At 42.8% G+C, this 17962-nt stretch overlaps 1 protein-coding gene across 1 annotated transcript in view; it reads left to right on the forward strand.

Annotated features, from left to right (window-relative positions):
* Nucleotides 1-17962, forward strand: part of LOC133657373 (SPARC-related modular calcium-binding protein 2-like) — a 94578-nt gene that overhangs the window by 15713 nt on the left and 60903 nt on the right. Inside the window, exon 2 of the mRNA XM_062058634.1 lies at nt 17612-17774. Coding sequence (XP_061914618.1) covers nt 17612-17774 — 163 coding nt within the window. The remainder of the gene's footprint in view (nt 1-17611; nt 17775-17962) is intronic.

Below are 17962 nucleotides of genomic sequence, written 5' to 3' on the forward strand. Positions count from 1 at the left end.
GTCACCACCATTGCACCTGCTGTCACCACCATTGCACCTGCTGTCACCACCAGACCACCAGCTGTCACCGCCATTACACCTGCTGTCACCGCCAGACCACCCATCAGGATGGAATTTCCCCAGTTTGGAGAGTCCAGAGGCTCAGCTGATGTCACCGATTTCATCGAACAGTGTGAAAACTTTTTAGCACTCCGCCCTCTGAGCGATGCTGAGCTGGTAGGAACCCTCAATGCTGTCCTAAAAGGTCCTGCCAGGAGTTGGTGGTCGGCAGCCCGCAGTAACATAACCAGCTGGTCTACATTTAAGCAGTCTTTCCTGGAAGCCTTTTTGCCAACTGACTACCAATCTGAGATTGAGATGCAGCTCCACTCCATTCTTCAAACCCCTAATCAGTGCTTGCGAGATTTCGCATATGATTATCGTGCCCTTTGCCTGAAGTGGAGACATGACATGGAGGAAGCCGAGATCGTGCGCCGCATACTCGGTGCCTGCAATCCCAGGTTGGCCAATAGAGCAGAGCAGAGCAGAGCAATTTGTCCATTCTTAACATGTACAAGACACATAAGAACTGAGATTACATTTTCGGCACAATCCCGCTGACGGGACCGCCAACGGATCAGCCACTTAGGGCGCTCACGTGGAATCGTGACAACAATAGAACAGTTGGTCAAGGTGGGCTCCCTGATTGAACGGGATTGGACAAATAGTAAAGACTATTGGAGTCGGGTCCAACAATGCAACCCTGCAAGAAGATGGAGCATGGGCAGAGTTGAAGTGGGGCCGACCTTGCCGCTGCTATGGGCGAACAATCCCTCCTGGTGGTCCCTATTAACATGCGCGGCTCTAAGGGAGATGGAGTCCTGGACTCCGGATGCACGTACTCACTAATGAGTCATACGCTGTGGAAGGCTGTGAGGAAGTGCGGCGAGGTTCTGGAGCCAAGCGGCATTCCAAAGTTTGTCATGGCAAATGGACAAATAAACCAAGCAGTTGGAAAAGCCACCCCGCTCCTCAATCTGCATGACTGTCACAGCACCCTACAGGTTCATGTGATGGCTGATGGCCACTTATGTATGCCCTTGTTGTTAGGTCTCGACTTCATGACCACATCACAAATGGTACTCAAACCTCATCTCAGGAGGTATGTCATGCCCGGAGGGAGAGAATTCAAATTTCTCCCCAAAGGCAGAGAAATGCTTCGCTGGACTCACCCTGGTCCCTCCATTAATTTTTACATGGCCATAAATGAAGAACCCCAAGTTAATCAGTCTGCCATCCCCCTCCTCGAATCCCAACCTGAGGTGGTGCGACCACTGCTGCAGAAGTGGCCAACTGTGTGGACTGAGACTACTGGGGCCACCAGGGTAATTAAACATCAAATCACCACCATGGATGAGATGCCTGTGAGGAAGCGGGCTTAAAGAGTGTCCAGTCAAAAACAAGAAATAATCGAAGAACAAATCAAAAAAATGATCAGCACCAGAGTGATAGAGCCATCAACCTCTCCGTGGGCCTCTCCTGTTGTTCTGACACCCAGGAAGGACGGAACACCCTGATTCTGTGTGGACTACAGGGGCTTGAACGCCAAAACCCAGCATGACGCCTATCCCATGCCCCTCATACATGAGATCCTGGAGTCGTTGCAAGGCGCAAAATATTTCAGCTCCCTTGACCTGCAGAGTGGCTACTGGCAGGTTGCCATGGATGAGGATAGCAAGCCAAAGACTGCCATGATCACCCTTCTGGGCCTATATCAATTTAAAGTTATGCCTTTTGGACTGCGCAATGCTGGGGCGAACAGAAGAACAACACCTGCTAGACCTTGAGGTGGTGTTTGCAAAATTACAACAAGCAAACCTCACTCTCAACATCAAGAAATGTCACCTGCTTCAACATCAGCTCACTTTTCTTGGACACCTAATATCAGGCAAAGGAGTGGAAGTAGATCCAGAAAAAATATCAGCAATAACTGCATATCCCCATCCCACAGACCTGAAGACTCTTCAGAGGTTTCTTGGCATGGTCGACTGGTACCACAAGTTCATCCCCAGGCTGGCCGACATTTCATCTCCTCTAAACCAACTAAAAAAGAAGGATGTTCCTTGGGAGTGGAGTCCTACCTGCCAGGAGGCCTTCGACTACCTCAAATCCCTTTTACAGTCTCCACCAGTGCTTGCTCAGCCCCATCCACAAATCAGTTTCCAGGTTCACTGTGATGCCAGTGACTTGGGCCTCGGCGCGGTCCTGATGCAACGCCTTGAAGGTGAAGAAAGGCCAATTGCCTTTGCCTCCCGTGTGCTCCAAGGAGCTGAAGTCCGTTACTCCACTGCCAAAAAAGAGTGCTTGGCTGTGGTGTGGGCAGTTGAGAAGTGGAGACATTTCCTCGAGGGAACAACTTTTGATGTCTTCACGGACCACAGTGCTCTTGCCTGGGCATTCAACTGCCCTAAGACTTCGTCCCGACTTACACGATGGACGCTGAGACTCCAGGGATTCACATTCAGAGTCCATTACAAGAAGGGCTGCTGCAACGTGGTACCGGATGCATTGTCACGGGCACCGCAATCACCAGAAGGGAAGATTTGCCTCGTTGTCCCGAAAACCTACTGGTCAGATATCCCCAGCACACTGCAAGATCTCTCTGAGGCCCAAAAAACTGATACAACATGTCTGGAATGTGGACCTTCTGTTGACCAACCTATGCCTGGCCGGATACACCATCAACTTCAGCAAGGGGTGTGGTACCGGGGAGTACTATCTAAGTATGGCGGCTTCAATTATCAGCTGGTAGTGCCATTGTCTCTGGTGCCGCAGTTCCTGGACTACTTTCATGACAGTCCATTCGGAGGACATCTGGGGAGAATGAAGACACTCTTGAAAATTCTGGAAGTAGCTTGGTGGCCGACAGTAAGGAAGGATGTCTGGAGTCACGTCCAAGCATGCAGGACTTGTCAACAATACAAAAACCCCAACGACAAGCCAGCTGGGCAACTCCAGTCCTCTACCGTCAACGCCCCAGGAGAAATGCTGGGAGTGGACTTCATGGGACCTTTTCCCCTCAGTAAGGACCGGAACTCTGTACTGATGGCGGTGGTGGACTACTACTCCAAGGGGTAGAGCTTTTTGCCCTGAAAGACGCCAAAACTCCCAAGGTCTGCCAAATTCTCAAAAATGACATTTTCACTCGCTGGGGAGTTCCCACATATCTTGTGTCTGACCGAGGGCCACAGTTCACAAGCCAACTGATGTCCCGTCTGTGCGAATCCTGGGGGGTAACCCATAAACTAACCACAGCTTACCACCCACAAACCAACATGACAGAACGAGTCAATCGCACCCTCAAGACCATGATTGCCGCCTTTGTAGGGAACCATCATCAGGACTGGGATAAGTGGCTGCCTGAATTCCGGTTTGACCTTAACACCGCTGTCCATGAGACGACTGGTTCAACCCCTGCCAGGTTGACTCTCGGGCGGAATCTGATGGGACCCCTGGAACGACTGGTGCACAAAGCTCCACCACCACACACATCTGCATATCACACCATACTTACACACACACACCTAAAGGACGAAGTGGAGAGACATGTAGGCGCGTCCAAAGCTCGACAAGCCAGATATTATAATGCACAACACAAAGATGTACACTTTGTAGTTGTGGATCTGGTCTGGATTAGGGCGCACCCACTTTCCAAAGCTTCAAGTAAATTCTCTGCCAAACTTGCACCCAGATGGTTAGGGCCTGTGCGGGTAGAGAAGAAGTTAGGTCCTGTAAATTACAGTATTCGTTGGTTGACTGATAAATGTAAGGTGGATACTATTAATGTGGTAAACATGAATGTTAATATTAAATATGTACGTAAATAATATGTGGAGATATAAAAGGCATCTGGTTCTATCAGACCGCGCGGAAGCGGAAAGTGACGTCACTATAACCACCTGGAGCACCTGTCAGACGCAGTGTTTTTTGCCACGGAGCCACTTCTTGGAATAATCCGCCTTTTTGACATTTTTGGTGTGCTTTCCATTGGCCTGTGGAGAACCGGGAGAACAGAGACTCTTTCCAGGAGGACTTTGAGTTGGATGCGCAGTCTCGGTACCGTGAGTACACTTCTGCGGCTTTCAAACATTTCATCGCTTGCCCGTACATGCATGTCACGTACGTAACTTTTGGGACTTTGGGGAAATATATGTGTTGTATGAACTTTGGGCTGTGGGATTTAGTGTGTTGTGTAGGTGTTTGATTTATATTGGCGGGTTATATGGACGGGAGGGGGGAGTTGTTTGCTATGCGGGATTAATTTGTGGCATATTAAATATAAGCCTGATCGTTTTGTGGCTAATAGTTATACATGTCTTGTGTTTATTTAATGTATTAATCATTCCCAGCTGAATATCAGGTCTCACCCGTGACTCCTTAATTGCGTAGTGGCAAAGACACCCGGGGAACTTGGGTGCGTTTGTTACAACATTGCTTGTTTACGAGCAGACGAGCATGTTCGGTAGCACACAATCACGGAGTACTTACAAGCAGACACAGTGAGAACGGACGCATTTTGGCTTAAGAACTGACGATAAAGGTGAAGTTATAACACTGAAACGCCCACCGGAAGAGGTGCTTTAAGACATGGCTAGCGAGCTAGCGGCTAAAGTCCAGCCCCAGTCTGCAGTGTTTTAGCTAATTCTAAATCACTAATCCTCATCTCCATGATGACAAATAAAGTAAGTTTCTTACAACTATCGTCCCTGCAGGACGAGGAATAGCTAAACATGCTTCACTACACACCGTAGCTCACCGGCGTCAAAATGTAAACAAACGCCATTTGTGGATCTACACCTAACATCCACTGTAATGATACCAAGTACAGGCGCGTATCAGGTCGATACTACTATGAATACGTCGATATTTTTTGGCATCACAACATCTGCTTTGTTTTTTTATATATATATATATTGTGTTTATAAACTCAGGAAATATGTCCCTGGACACATGTCGAATATATTTTTTAATTGTTTTTTTATTTTTTATATACCTTTATTTATAAAGTTCAATATTTACAAACACACATATCAATAGGGACAATTAAAGGCCTACTGAAACCCACTACTACCGACCACGCAGTCTGATAGTTTATACCGGTATATCAATGATGAAATCTTAACATTGAAACACATGCCAATACGGCCGGGTTAACTTATAAAGTGCAATTTTAAAATTCCTGCCACACTTCCGGTTGAAAAACTCCTTTGGATATGATTTATGCGCGTGACGTCACAAAATCCACGGAAGTGGTTGGACCCCATCGGACCCGATACAAAAACCTCTTGTTTTCTTCGACAAAATTCCACAGTATTCTGGACATCTGTGTTGGTGAATCTTTTGCAATTTGTTTAATGAACAATGGAGGCAGGATTCATTTCAGTAGGCCTTTAAAGCAAGTACAAAACAGTACAATACAGCGCCAGGGTGTTGTTAATTCAATAAAGTAATTATAATAGAATGTAAAATATATATGAGGATATATATGTAGTAATGTTCTGTAAATAGTTTAAATTTAGAGCATAGCATTATAATTTTCACAGCTTTTCGGTTGCTAGATGTGGATAGAGTTTTAAAGTAAAGTTCTAACTTTTTTTTGAAGGCACAAAAAACAGGTTGGGTATTGAGAACCTTACATTTATGAATATAAAACTTAGCCAATAGTTTAATGAGGTTGCAAAGGTAAAATTCCTTTTCACATTTATTATCATACTGTGTAAATCCAAAAAGCACATCTTTAAGACAAAGCAAAAATTTGTCATAAATATTCTCCAAGATGAAACGACAGATGCCTTGCCATAGTGATGTCAAATATATTTATTTTCCACGAGTCAAGGCCAGTCATCATTGTACCCCGCCTTCCGCCCGATTGTAGCTGAGATAGGCTCCAGCGCCCCCCGCCACCCCAAAGGGAATAAGCGGTAGAAAATGGATGGATGGATGGAGTCAAGGCCAGTGTCATCACTGATGCCTAAAGATTCTAGCCAATGGCTTGACTGGGGGGCGTGACTTCCGGGACAAATATGGGAAGTGACGTGAGTTGTGGAGTTCAAAGGTCGTTTGAATGGTGCCGGAAAAGAGAGCGAGACACAGAGATTGAGCTCATTGTACAAGAACTTTGCATTTTGTGAAATAAAAAAAAACGACAACTGGGAATCTGTCTGAGCTTCTATTCCTTGGGATGTTACAATATTGACGGACGGCACAGCACGGAAACAGTCCGCGATGTTAATGTCACATATCTTGCAAGTAATTATTTGGCGGGCCGCCGTGACGGTAACGCCATGTAAGTAACGTGACAAGCGCGTTACTTTTATGTCAGACAACCATGGCTCTTGTGTTCTTTTAAAGACAAGAACCGTCAGATGATTTCTAGTTGGGCGCGATAACCGGTTTATGTGTTTACACTCGATTAACCTAAGGATTCACAGCTAAATCTGATCGATTGAGGGGGCTGTAACCAACGTAGCTGAATTGGCCACTTCTCCATCCGGATATCCGGTCGCATCAGTTTATCATTAACAACCCTAGATTATATTTCTAGTGGAAGTCGGAATTTATACATAACTTAAGGCTATGTTCACTGCGCAGGTCAATTACGATGAGTTTTGACCACATGTCTGATTCTTTCATGTCAATACGCACGGTACTATTCATAATTTTTCAAATCTGACCCAGGCCTAATTTGTATGGTGATGCAAATCAGATACAATATTTTTCGGACTATTAGGCAAACTTAAATCTTTTTATTTTTCTCAAAAATCGACAGTGGGCCTTATAAACCGGTGTGCCTAATGTATGTATTCATTCTGGTTGTGCTTACTGACGAGAAGCAATTTTATTTGGTATATGGTGTAATGATAAGTGTGACCAATAGATGGCAGTCAGACATTAGCGATACATGCGGACTGAAGGTTGAGCCCATTCAATAAATGACACTTGCAAGTACAGGTAAGCAAGCAACACCAAAACTTTGATGTTTTATTGAGAATATAGAACATTACACCCAGCGCTCAAAAATCTGTCAAATTGTTATTTAGCGGATGTTTTTTTGCCCTATTATGCCAAACCAACCTTTCTTACCTACTGGTACCGGCTAATGTGTATCTGGGATCTGTCCAAAAATTTGCATGTGTCCTTCATTGTAGTCTGTGAAGTAGTCAATAATCTTCTTGTCTTTCTCTTTCGTCTTGTTGTTGGGCATTCATCCTCCACTGTTGCCTCTTCAAATACAAAGAAGCATACAGTTAGTTCTAACTTATATCTGCCAGTACACTCGCTACGGAAGCACTAAAAACTACAACAAAAGATGACAAGGAGAATACGCTGTCGAAGTGGAGGCACGTAAATAAGACCGTCCAAAAATCGGTGCATCTTGAAGAGATGGTGAGAAAGCGGCTTGAAATTGGTTTGTAATAATAACATTGAGAATAATCTATGCAACATTTTGACCAAATAACACGTTATGTTGAACACAAGGATGTGTTTTAAATGTAGAAGAAAAAAAAAGTCCCTTTTAAAGCACCTTAGAATCCAGTGCGCATTGTGCATAAAAATAGACCCAAATAGACCCATTCATCGACAGTGCGCCTTATAATCCGGTGCGCTATATGGTCCCAAATTAATGAGATGTGTCTGATGTGACCGCAGTCTGAACAAATGGGTCGCGTTCATTTGACCAATACATCATCATAAAGCTATAAGTGTCATAATGTGTTGCCAATATAGACGGTTACTAAAAAGAAATAGTTAACACTTTAGCAGAAAAAAAAGGGTCATTAGAATAATACACAAAGCGTGCTACTATGAACATACCAATCCATTATTTATAAGTTCTAGTGTGTTAACATTTTCAGATATTGTGTTTTTAAAAACAATGGAAATTATGTTTCGAGTAAAGAACAACAGCCTTCCAGCTTGTATTCTTAGGTTATTTCAATCAAGAGGAGAAAACTATAATTTGCGGGGGATATTGATTTTTGAAATAGGTAAAGCAAGAACGAATATTAAATACAAATGTATTTCAGTTTTAGGAGTTAAATGGTGGAACAAGCTCAGTGATGAGCTGAAGACATGTACTTCTTTGTTAAAGTTTAAGAAAACATTGAAAGGTGAAATAATTGAAAATTATAAAATATAGTAACAATTACTTTCATCCCATTGATTTTGATTTTTTTTTTTAATGTTGATGTTCCAGGTAATCTTATTTTCAGTGAAGGTTTAGGATAGGCAAATATAAGCTTTGGCTTCAGCCTATTCCTTTTTCGGTCATGCTTTTTCTTTTCTTTTCGTTTCCTTTTGTGTGTAAATGTGTATGATTGTTATATATGTATAGTCTGTACTCTTAAACTGGTCACACAAAATGGTTAATGGTTGATGGTTGATGGTTGATTATATGACCGAAATAAACTTATTTCATTCATTCATTCATTTCATTCATTCATTCATTCATTCATTCAAAACCGGCGAAAAGTTAGATAGGACTCACATCAATGTTCGACCACCCCTGACTCCTCACAACGAAGCAAATGACCCACAAACTGCGAGAGTCCAAATGCTTGCTCTTTTCTTTCCTATAATCTCCTGCATAAAATAATTTGGTTAAGAAAATGTTGACTTCGATTGAACAAAATTCTCGAAATGTCCACAAATGTGCCAGGACTAAGACCTACTTCAATTGGAGACATGTTTACTTACGTAAACAGACTGTAGCGTGGGTGACGTCATTTGCGCATGCAGATCAGTTCAGATACCCTTTCCGCACACATTTGATTTTTTTTTTGTATAGTGTAAGGACTACAAAAAAGACGGGATTTAACAAAAAGTTTGAAATAGGCATCATACCCTGCAAGTGTGAACGTGTCTTAAGACTCACACTGCACACATAATACATGGAGGACATAAAGCAATAAACAGATTAAATACAAGAATGAAATAAAACAGTCATCGAAAAGTGAACAATCCCTTACTTTTATTTATGTAGTTGTCTTGCACACTGGAAGGCGCGTTGCGTTGCAAGGGAGGGAGCAGCACATTTAATGGGACGAAGGAAGGAGAAGTGCTTTCTTAGTGTAGCATCTAGGGCTGCGCCGAACGATTATTTCTTGAATTGATTATTCTATTGATCATTTTTTTGTTTCATTTGTAGATTTTATATAGTTTTGTATGTAACTGTTTTTAGTGTATCGGTGAAACACATTTTACAATTGAATTCCCCCAAAATACACCAACAATTTTCATGTATGTAGAAACTTGAAAAGCATGTTGTTTGATCGGGGTTACAAAATTAAATTTTCTAAAAAAGCCCTTTCACTTACTCTGCCATCCCTGGATGACTTGATGTTTGAGCTTTGCAGCGGTGTTGCTTTTAAAAGTAATTTCTAATTAGCGTAGTTTACAAATAACCTCTAAAGGCTTGTTTTCTATGGTGGTATCTAAGGGTGTTCCAATCAGGGTTTTATGCTACCAATTCCGATACTGATCCACAAGTGAGATCAGCTGATACATAGTTTTATAAACTGTACATTTTATGATTTATTTAAGGTGAGTGCTATTGGCACTGGGAGCAGGTGGGTAACGTGTCTTGCCCAAGGACACAACGGCAGTGACTAGGATGGCGGAAACGGGGATCGAACCTGGAACCCTCAAGTTGCTGGTACGGCCGCTTTACCAACCGAGCTATACCGCCACACAGCGCGTATTTAGATCTTAGGAATTGAGGCCCTGAGAGTATTTGAACCATTTAATTACTCTCTTTTATTTCATAAAATTGTTTAAACAAAATAAAGTCAATAGTACACAGCAATTAAACAAAAGTAAAAACTACCATCTACTGGCAGTCTGGCACACGACGTACACAGCAGAACAGAACAACAGTTGCCTCTGTTGCTGTAATATTATCCTCTCTGTAGACACGTGATAATCTACTTAATTTCTGTTTACTTTCCGATGTAACGCGGTTCCATATACATCATTTCGAGCTAGCTTAGCGCTAGGAAGTTTTCGCGTCATCAGCTGCTCACTTGGCTCGATGTGTCACATTTTTAGCCTCTTTCTCTAGTTCCCCAGTGACAATATTACTTGTGAGAATATAGTTTATTATTGATATTTACCTAATGGGGCCGCTCCGCACAGTGTATAGATATACACAACCACAGTTAGCAGTAGCTGCTAGCAGTAGCCTTGTCTGTCAACAAAAGGACCAAGCTGCAAGGTATGAGCTACAAGTGACCATTTTTTGCGATCAGCATTGAAAGGCATTGATTGGAAACTGGCGATCACAGATTTACCACTGAAATTGGTCAACAATTTTAGGCGGACGATCAATTGGAACACCATTAGTGTCATCATTTGCCGCAACGCAAGGTACATACCTTCAAAATATTTTCATCAGAAATCAGAAGTCGACAATTTGCTTCAGCCTACGCCTACGTATTCTTCCGCCACACCCATGTAAATCATTATCGAGCGATTATCAGATTTTCAACAAAAAACACTAAGGTTGAAAATACGTTTTTAAAGGGGCCCTATCATGCAAAACCAACTTTTCTTACCTATTAGTACCTGCTGTTCTAAATTTGGGATCTGCATAAGTCCGCTGATAATTTGAAAACAAGGCGTGGAGGCATTGCAGAGATTTTTATAAGAAAATCTTGCCTTCCTAACTACTTTCTCCAAACTGTTTGTTTGGAATGTGCTCAATTGGCTCAATTGGGAACATCTTTAGCAGGTTATCCAATAATGGTATAAAACTACCCAAACTCCCTTAGCGTCCACAATTTTTAGTTTATGCACGTGCATCTGTAGTTTGGATGACAAAATGCCCAAAATACGACTCTAAGAACGAAAATGCTGTTATTTATGGTATTACCCAACCCAGGACACTATTCAAACCTTAAGTCTCATCTGAAGTAAGAAGTGCCTCGTTAACTTTTTGGTTTCGTATAAATGTGCCTTTAACTTTAAAGAAGTCGCTTCGAGTGTGTGCCAAGAAGAGTCCTGCTTTATTCACAAACCTTCACAAAAAGATGGATTTTCTGATAAACTACTTTTAATGGCTGGCTTTGTGCCAACTATTTATGGCACTGAAGGAGACAATGAAACGGTAAGTAATAGCAGTAGGTTAGATAAGTGTGAAAAATATGTTAGCAATGTTAGTTCTATTTGTTGTGTAGCTAGCTTAGTCTCTACTGTAAGACAATAGCATCACCATCCTCTGGCTAAATAAGGATTTAATTTCCTATGTAGTTTTAGTTGGACCAGTGCCTACTGAGTTCGGCAATGGGCGAATAAGGTGTATAATCTGGTATTACGTTTGCGATGTCGCGTAACGTACATTGTAGCCTTGAACCTCAATTTGTTTACAAGTTGAAGAATCTGTGCAGCGGCGTTATTCACAGGATATAGAATATAAAAGCCTTTTGTCAATATACACATATATACGCGGTAGAAAATGGATGGATGGATGGATCTAGAATTAGAAAGTTACAGATTAGGTAGAAGTTTAACCTTAGCTTCAGACCTGTACGTCAGTCGGGTTTTCTTCCTCGCTTTCGTCCGCCCCCATACTCGCCTCCCTACTTGGTGTCGACAACAAACCACGGTGAGACGCTGATCTCGCTATATCATCTGGGATTTTGTGTTGTGGTGAAAGTCACTCAAAACAGATGGCTGTTGGCGGTTACCAATGCCCAGAGTGCACAATAAAAGAAAAAGAGCTATACAAATACAAAACAAAGCTGACGGGCAGGGGAAAATGCTCACTTGGTGTGAGGGGGCTTGGTGGGGAGAGGTTAATTTGCATCTAACAACTCCACCTCTCAAAACAAGCTGTTGGGTAAAAAAATGGCTTGAAAATAAGTCTGTTAAACAAAATCTATACAATTTGTTCAGCAAAGAACCACCATTACATGTTATTTAGACCAATGTTTCCTAACCATTGGGCCGGGGGCCATTGTTGGGCCGCGAGCACCCCCTAGCGGGCCGCCAAAAAAATCTATTTCTCAGTTGTGGTCTGTATGGGCCACAGTGGTAGTCAGTTATAATACAGTTTCCCCCACTTCTGGCAGTAACGACAATCTCAAACAGAAGAAGTCTGGAGCTAAAGTCATAGAAAATTGTGACTAGAGTGGTGAAGCTGTATTTTCATTTGCACTTAAATTATTATTTATTAATTTAGTTACAATTAATTAATTTTTGTACTGCGTAAATGTATATACAGTTATTTTTAATCAGTTTTATGAGTCCCTTCTTTTGTAGTATATTTGATTAATATTCTTTTAATAAGCCTGACCTAAGCCTTGACAATTTTTTTTGTGATGAACACGTTTTCATATCATTTGAAAAGGTTATCCGGTAAATTGTAAGTAGGTTAGATACAATTAAAATCGAGAGTAAGATTACTAATTTAGTGTTAGTATTTAAGCTGGCCCTGTGCTTTCTGTGATGAAAAAGTTGGGCCCTGAGGTCAAAAAAGTTAAGAACCTCTGATGTAGACAACAAGGAGGTGTTTTTAATGTAGAAGAAAAATCATGATATCACTAGTTTAAGTAATCTATAAGAGTGCCAAAAAAACGTTTCAACTAAAATGTCCGATATCTGATTTTTTTAACTGAGCAGCAATCGGCTGATGAGCTGCCGAGCCCAGCCGGCTTGGAATGAAGAGACCCCTGTGGCGGAACTGAAGCGAGAGTTAAAGGCATATTCGATCCAGGAAAGGTTGAGAGCCCAGGAAGCAGGTTGTTGATGGCAGATGCAGCGTATGGTGGCCTCCGGGTCTTGGTTGGCTCGCTCTGTCTGGCCGTTGGACTGTGGATGGTAGCCAGAAGAGAGACTAGCTGAGGACCCGAAAGATTTGCAAAATGCCTTCCACACAGCTGATGCAAACTGGGGCCCTCTATCAGAGACAACATCAACAGGAAACTCCTATAGATGAAACACATGTTGAACCAGCAGATCAGCAGTTTCCATGGAGGATGGAAGTTTAGGTTATGCGTCGAAGTGGACAATCTTGGACAAACGGTCCACCATTGTGAGAATGACTGTTGCCATTGGATGGAGGGAGTTCTGTGATGAAATCCAATGTTACATGTGACCAGGGAAAGGAAAAATGGGCAGCGGCCTCGGGAGTCCAGCAGGAGTCTGGTGTGATCGCTTATTGTGGGCACAGACAGAGCAAGCCGCAACAAAGTCCTTGACGTTGGTCCTCATGGAGGGCCACCAAAAACGCTGCACTACAAGAAACATAGTCTGATTGACTTCGGGTTGGCATGCCAGTCTGGAACTGTGTGCCCAAGAGAGTACTTTAGAGCAAATGCCTGGTGTGACACAGAGTTGACCAGTCGGGCAGGCAGCAGGAACAGAAACTTCCTTGATGGCCGCTTCCACCTCCTTCTCCACTTCCCATTGTAGTCCCCCCCCAGGATCCGGGCCTGAGGGACGATGGTCTCATGAGGGCTCTCATCCACCAGAGAGGAGTGCATCCTTGACAGGGCATCAGGCTGTCAATCTGTGATCCAAAATGGCGGAGTAAAGTTGAAGCAGGAGAGGAACAAAGCCCATCGTGCCTGTTAAGGATTCAATCTTTGGGCGTAGTGCAGATAAGTCAAATTTTTATGGTCGGTGAAGGGTAGCTGTGAACCCTCCAAGTGGTGCTTCCACTCCTGCTGAGCCAGCAAGACAGCCAGATGTTCCCAATTGCCGGTGTCATAATTTTTCTCTGCAGGCGTCAGATGACATGAGAAGAAGGCACTGGGGTACAGCTAATCATTGGACAAGTCAGGCTGGGAAAGGACATCCCCACACCAGAGTCAGACGCATCGACCTCAACAAAAAATGCAGAATCAGAATCAGGATGAGCTAAAATGTGAGCAGAAGTAAATCATCCTTTTAACAGGTTAAATGCAGCTTCAGACTCTTGGGGTCAAGCAAAAAGGAGTTTTAGTGGATGTGAGCTTCGTGAATGGATCAGCGACCAGATTATAATTGCGGATGAACCGTCGATGGAAATTCGGAAAGCCCAGGAATTTCTGCAGAAGCTTCCTAGATGTAGGAATGACCAGTCGACCAAGGCCTGAACCTTGGCCGGATCGGGTTTCAGCTGTCCTCGCTCCACAATTAACCCCAAGAATGAAACTGAAGAAGCATGGAATTTACACTTCTAGGCCTTGACAAAAAGTTAATTTTCAAGTAGTCTCTGAAGAACTAAGCGGAATTGTTGAATGTGTTCCTCTAGCGTGGTTGAAAATACCAAAAACGAAACTACTGAGCATGTCACGCAAGATGTCGTTTATGAGACTTTGAAAAACAGCAGGGGCGTTGGTTAACCCAAATGGCATAACTAAATGCTCAAAATGCCCCATTGGTGTATTAAATGCTGTCTTCCACTCGTCACCCTCCCGGATACGAATTAGATGGTAAGCGTTTGAGATCACGTTTAGTGAAAACATTTGTGTGACTAATGGAGCTAAAGTCAAAGGATACTTGCTTTTTATGGTAAAATAATTTAGCGCCCAGTAATTAATATATGGTCGGAAAGACTTGGCCTTCGACAAAAAAAATCTAGCAGCAAGTGGAGAAGAGGAAAGTTGGATGATAACGGAAGCTAAAGACGATGTGATATATTATTTGAGGTTTTCGCGTTCAGGTCGTATAGTATATAAGCAGGTAGTGAGTAATGGAGCCTCTGCAAGAAGGTCGATGAGGTGGAAATGATAATATGCGTGCGTTACAGAACACTTTGCCGAGATCATGATAGGCAGGCAAAACGTGTGAGGTCGATTTCCTTAGGCATGGTAATTAGTATTAGTGACAACTGAACGTGGGCTAGCAGACTTGAAGCAGTGGGAGTTGCAAAAAACACTCCAATTTGTTATCGTGAATTTATTCCAATCAATATGAGGGTTGTGTGTGGTAAGCTAGGTTAGCTCGAGGACAACAGGAGCGGAAGGAGGGGGAATGAAGAAAAATGTACTCTCTTCGAAATGGTTACTCGACACACAAAGTGTGAGTTGTTCGGTCTGAAACAGCACATCTAAAAAAAAATTATAATAGGTATGTTCTGAATCTTAACAAAATCCTCATCAAGAAAACAGTCATCAGCACCTGAGTCGATAAATTCTGTTATTTCAAGTTCTTTAGATTTCCAAGAAAGAGTACCTGGCACTGGATAAGAAATGGGCGAACATCGGCAGCATCCCCAGAAAAGTGTTCAGGGCGAGACAGCAGAGGGCAGTAATCAGCCAGTTCGAGTGCCGGGCTGGAGCGTGGTTAGTATCACAGAAAACAGAGTTTCTAGAGCCTCCATCTTAGCATCTCCGTGAGAGCACAGGCTATGAAGACTGGCGCCAAGCTCAGTAAACATCTCCTCCTGTTGGTGTAGGCGTAGCGCTTGGTATGCAGGGCCCCATCGAAAAAGTACGCTTCGGATGGGTCCAACTGTCTGGCTGGTTCTTTATGTTACACTCTTGTAGCAGAATGGACCCCAGAAACAGAAACGGCAGAGTTGTGCGTACTAAATCTTTAATTAAGTACAATAAGGTAAAAAACACAAAACAATGGCACTGGTGGCAAAAAACCGAGCCACGAAAAAATAGGTAGACAGAGTAGCAAACAAAAATACTAGCTAGGAGGAAGGTGGAGGGAATCGGGGCACAACAAAAAAATACAAAGTAACAAAATAAATACTTATCAAATCCAGGCAGGGAAAATTAGTGAGGAGATATTTGTCATGGTCTGATGTGCAACGTCAGGGAAAGAACCAGCAATAGCAGGCGAGTGCAATCAGCTTAAATAATGAGCGTGTGATTGCCAGCAGGTGTGCCCCGAGCTCCAACCTTCCTCCCACATCCAGACAGAGTCAGGAAAAAGCAGACAGAAAGTACAGGAATGTAACAGTTTTTGTTATTGTTTACAAAGTCAGGAAGACCAAACTCTGACACGATCATACAGGGAACGGACCGTCACAATCCGACAGTCCGATACTCCATACTTTCTGAGCACTCCTCACAGGACTCCCTAAGGGACACGGTCAAATGCCTTCTCCAAATCCACAAAGCACATGTAGACTGGTTGGGCAAACTCCTATGCATCCTCAAGGACCCTGCCGAGAACCTGTGAAACCCAAATGATTTAACCTCTTAAGGCCCAAGCTGTTTGTTTAAATGTTTTTTTTATTTCTCTTTGCTATTTGGGCTTATTGGACCCTAATTAAAATAAAAACTAAAAATCATCTTTTGATATGATGTACTTAGTCCATAAGTACACAAACGTGTACTTCATGTGTAGTGACATGCAAATTTTTATTTTTACACTTTTTTTTCCAAATTCCATTGTATGTTATACTCTTCTGACACCACCAGATAGCAGTATAAGTGTCCACATAAGCGGCATAAGACCCTAATTCAGAAGTGTACACAAATTTGGAAATAAGAGCTGAAAGTCGCTGTCCACGCATGTGGCCACTAAGGCCTTTCGAGGTTAAATGGGAGGTATTAGTAGTTTTGACTTTTGTTTACTTATTGTGCAATAGCCACTTTCTTTTGTCAAAACTGTATGTCGCATTCAATAACACAGCTTTAATACATCATCTGATTTACAAAATACTAGTGAATTATACATTTAATAAAATCCACCTATCAATTTTCTACCGCTTGTCCCACTCGGGATCACAGGGGTGCTGGAACTTATCCCAGCTGCACTCGGGCGCAAGGCGGCGTATACCCTGGACAAATCGCCATCTCATCGCAGGGCCAACACAGACAGACAACATTCACACTCACATTCACACACTTAGGGACAATTCTAGTGTTGCCAATGAACCTATCCCCAGGTGCATGTCTTTGGAGGTGGGAGGAAGCCGGAGTAGACAGAGGGAACCCATTCAGTCACGGGGAGAACATGCAAACTCCACACAGAAATATCCCTTTATACTGTATATGGGTCCGGAAATATGGTAAAATTAGAGTGTAGAGATGATACGCAAAAGAATTTATAACTGATATACATTTACCACATTCATTATAATGCACTTCGATGGTGTCTTAACGTAGTGCCCACTTAAAGTTGTTTTTGTCATTGATCGAGGCATAGCAGCATGTCATGCACCTTCTTAACCAAAGAAGCTTTCTTCACCAGAAGTGTGTGCCTATTTTTTCCGTAGGTGATTCCACATTTGGTATTACAATTGAAACAAAACAAATCACCAAGGTGCCACAATGACATAATGCAGCAAAATACATAAAATCCGAAGCCATCAGTATTATCACTATTTGCCAGCAGGCTTTAGCACATTTTAGGTTAAAAAATAATCAAAGATGATGAATAAAATAAGGCCACCAACACCAACTGATGATCTCACAAAGTTCGGCTAAGGAATAACAATTTGCAGCACGTACATTGACTGTGCTACTGGCAGATTTGGTAAATTATGATATGAGTTGATAAAGCATATGAATTTGATTTTGAATGCAGTGTTTTACTCATTTTGGACATTCTTTAGATACAGAGCTTCCCAGAAATAAGAAATACTGCCACGGTTTCCTCCGCTTATCTCCTACTTTCATTCTTTCTCCAGTTCCTGCGGGTGGATCAGGATAAGGAGTGCAACATGGAATGTAGTGGAGCTCCTCGCAAACCTCTGTGTGCCTCCGACGGCAGGACCTTCACATCTCGCTGCGAGTTCCTTCGAGCCAAGTGCCGCGACCCCCAGCTTGAGGTCATCCGAGGGCCATGCAAAGGTCAGGTCATGAGTCACGCTTCAGCGCCGCCTGATGCTCTCCAATGCACACAAGAAAACTTCTGGGTTAAATTCATTTCAGCATAATTGATTCTTGAGTGCTGGGAGGACGAGTGGGGTTGACATGCTGTGAGTGTGTGGGAGGGATTGCTGCTTACCATTCAAGCACCATTCCAGTTGAAATAAGTT

The sequence above is a fragment of the Entelurus aequoreus genome, linkage group LG09, assembly GCF_033978785.1.
Source record: "Entelurus aequoreus isolate RoL-2023_Sb linkage group LG09, RoL_Eaeq_v1.1, whole genome shotgun sequence".
NCBI classification, from domain to species: domain Eukaryota; kingdom Metazoa; phylum Chordata; class Actinopteri; order Syngnathiformes; family Syngnathidae; genus Entelurus; species Entelurus aequoreus.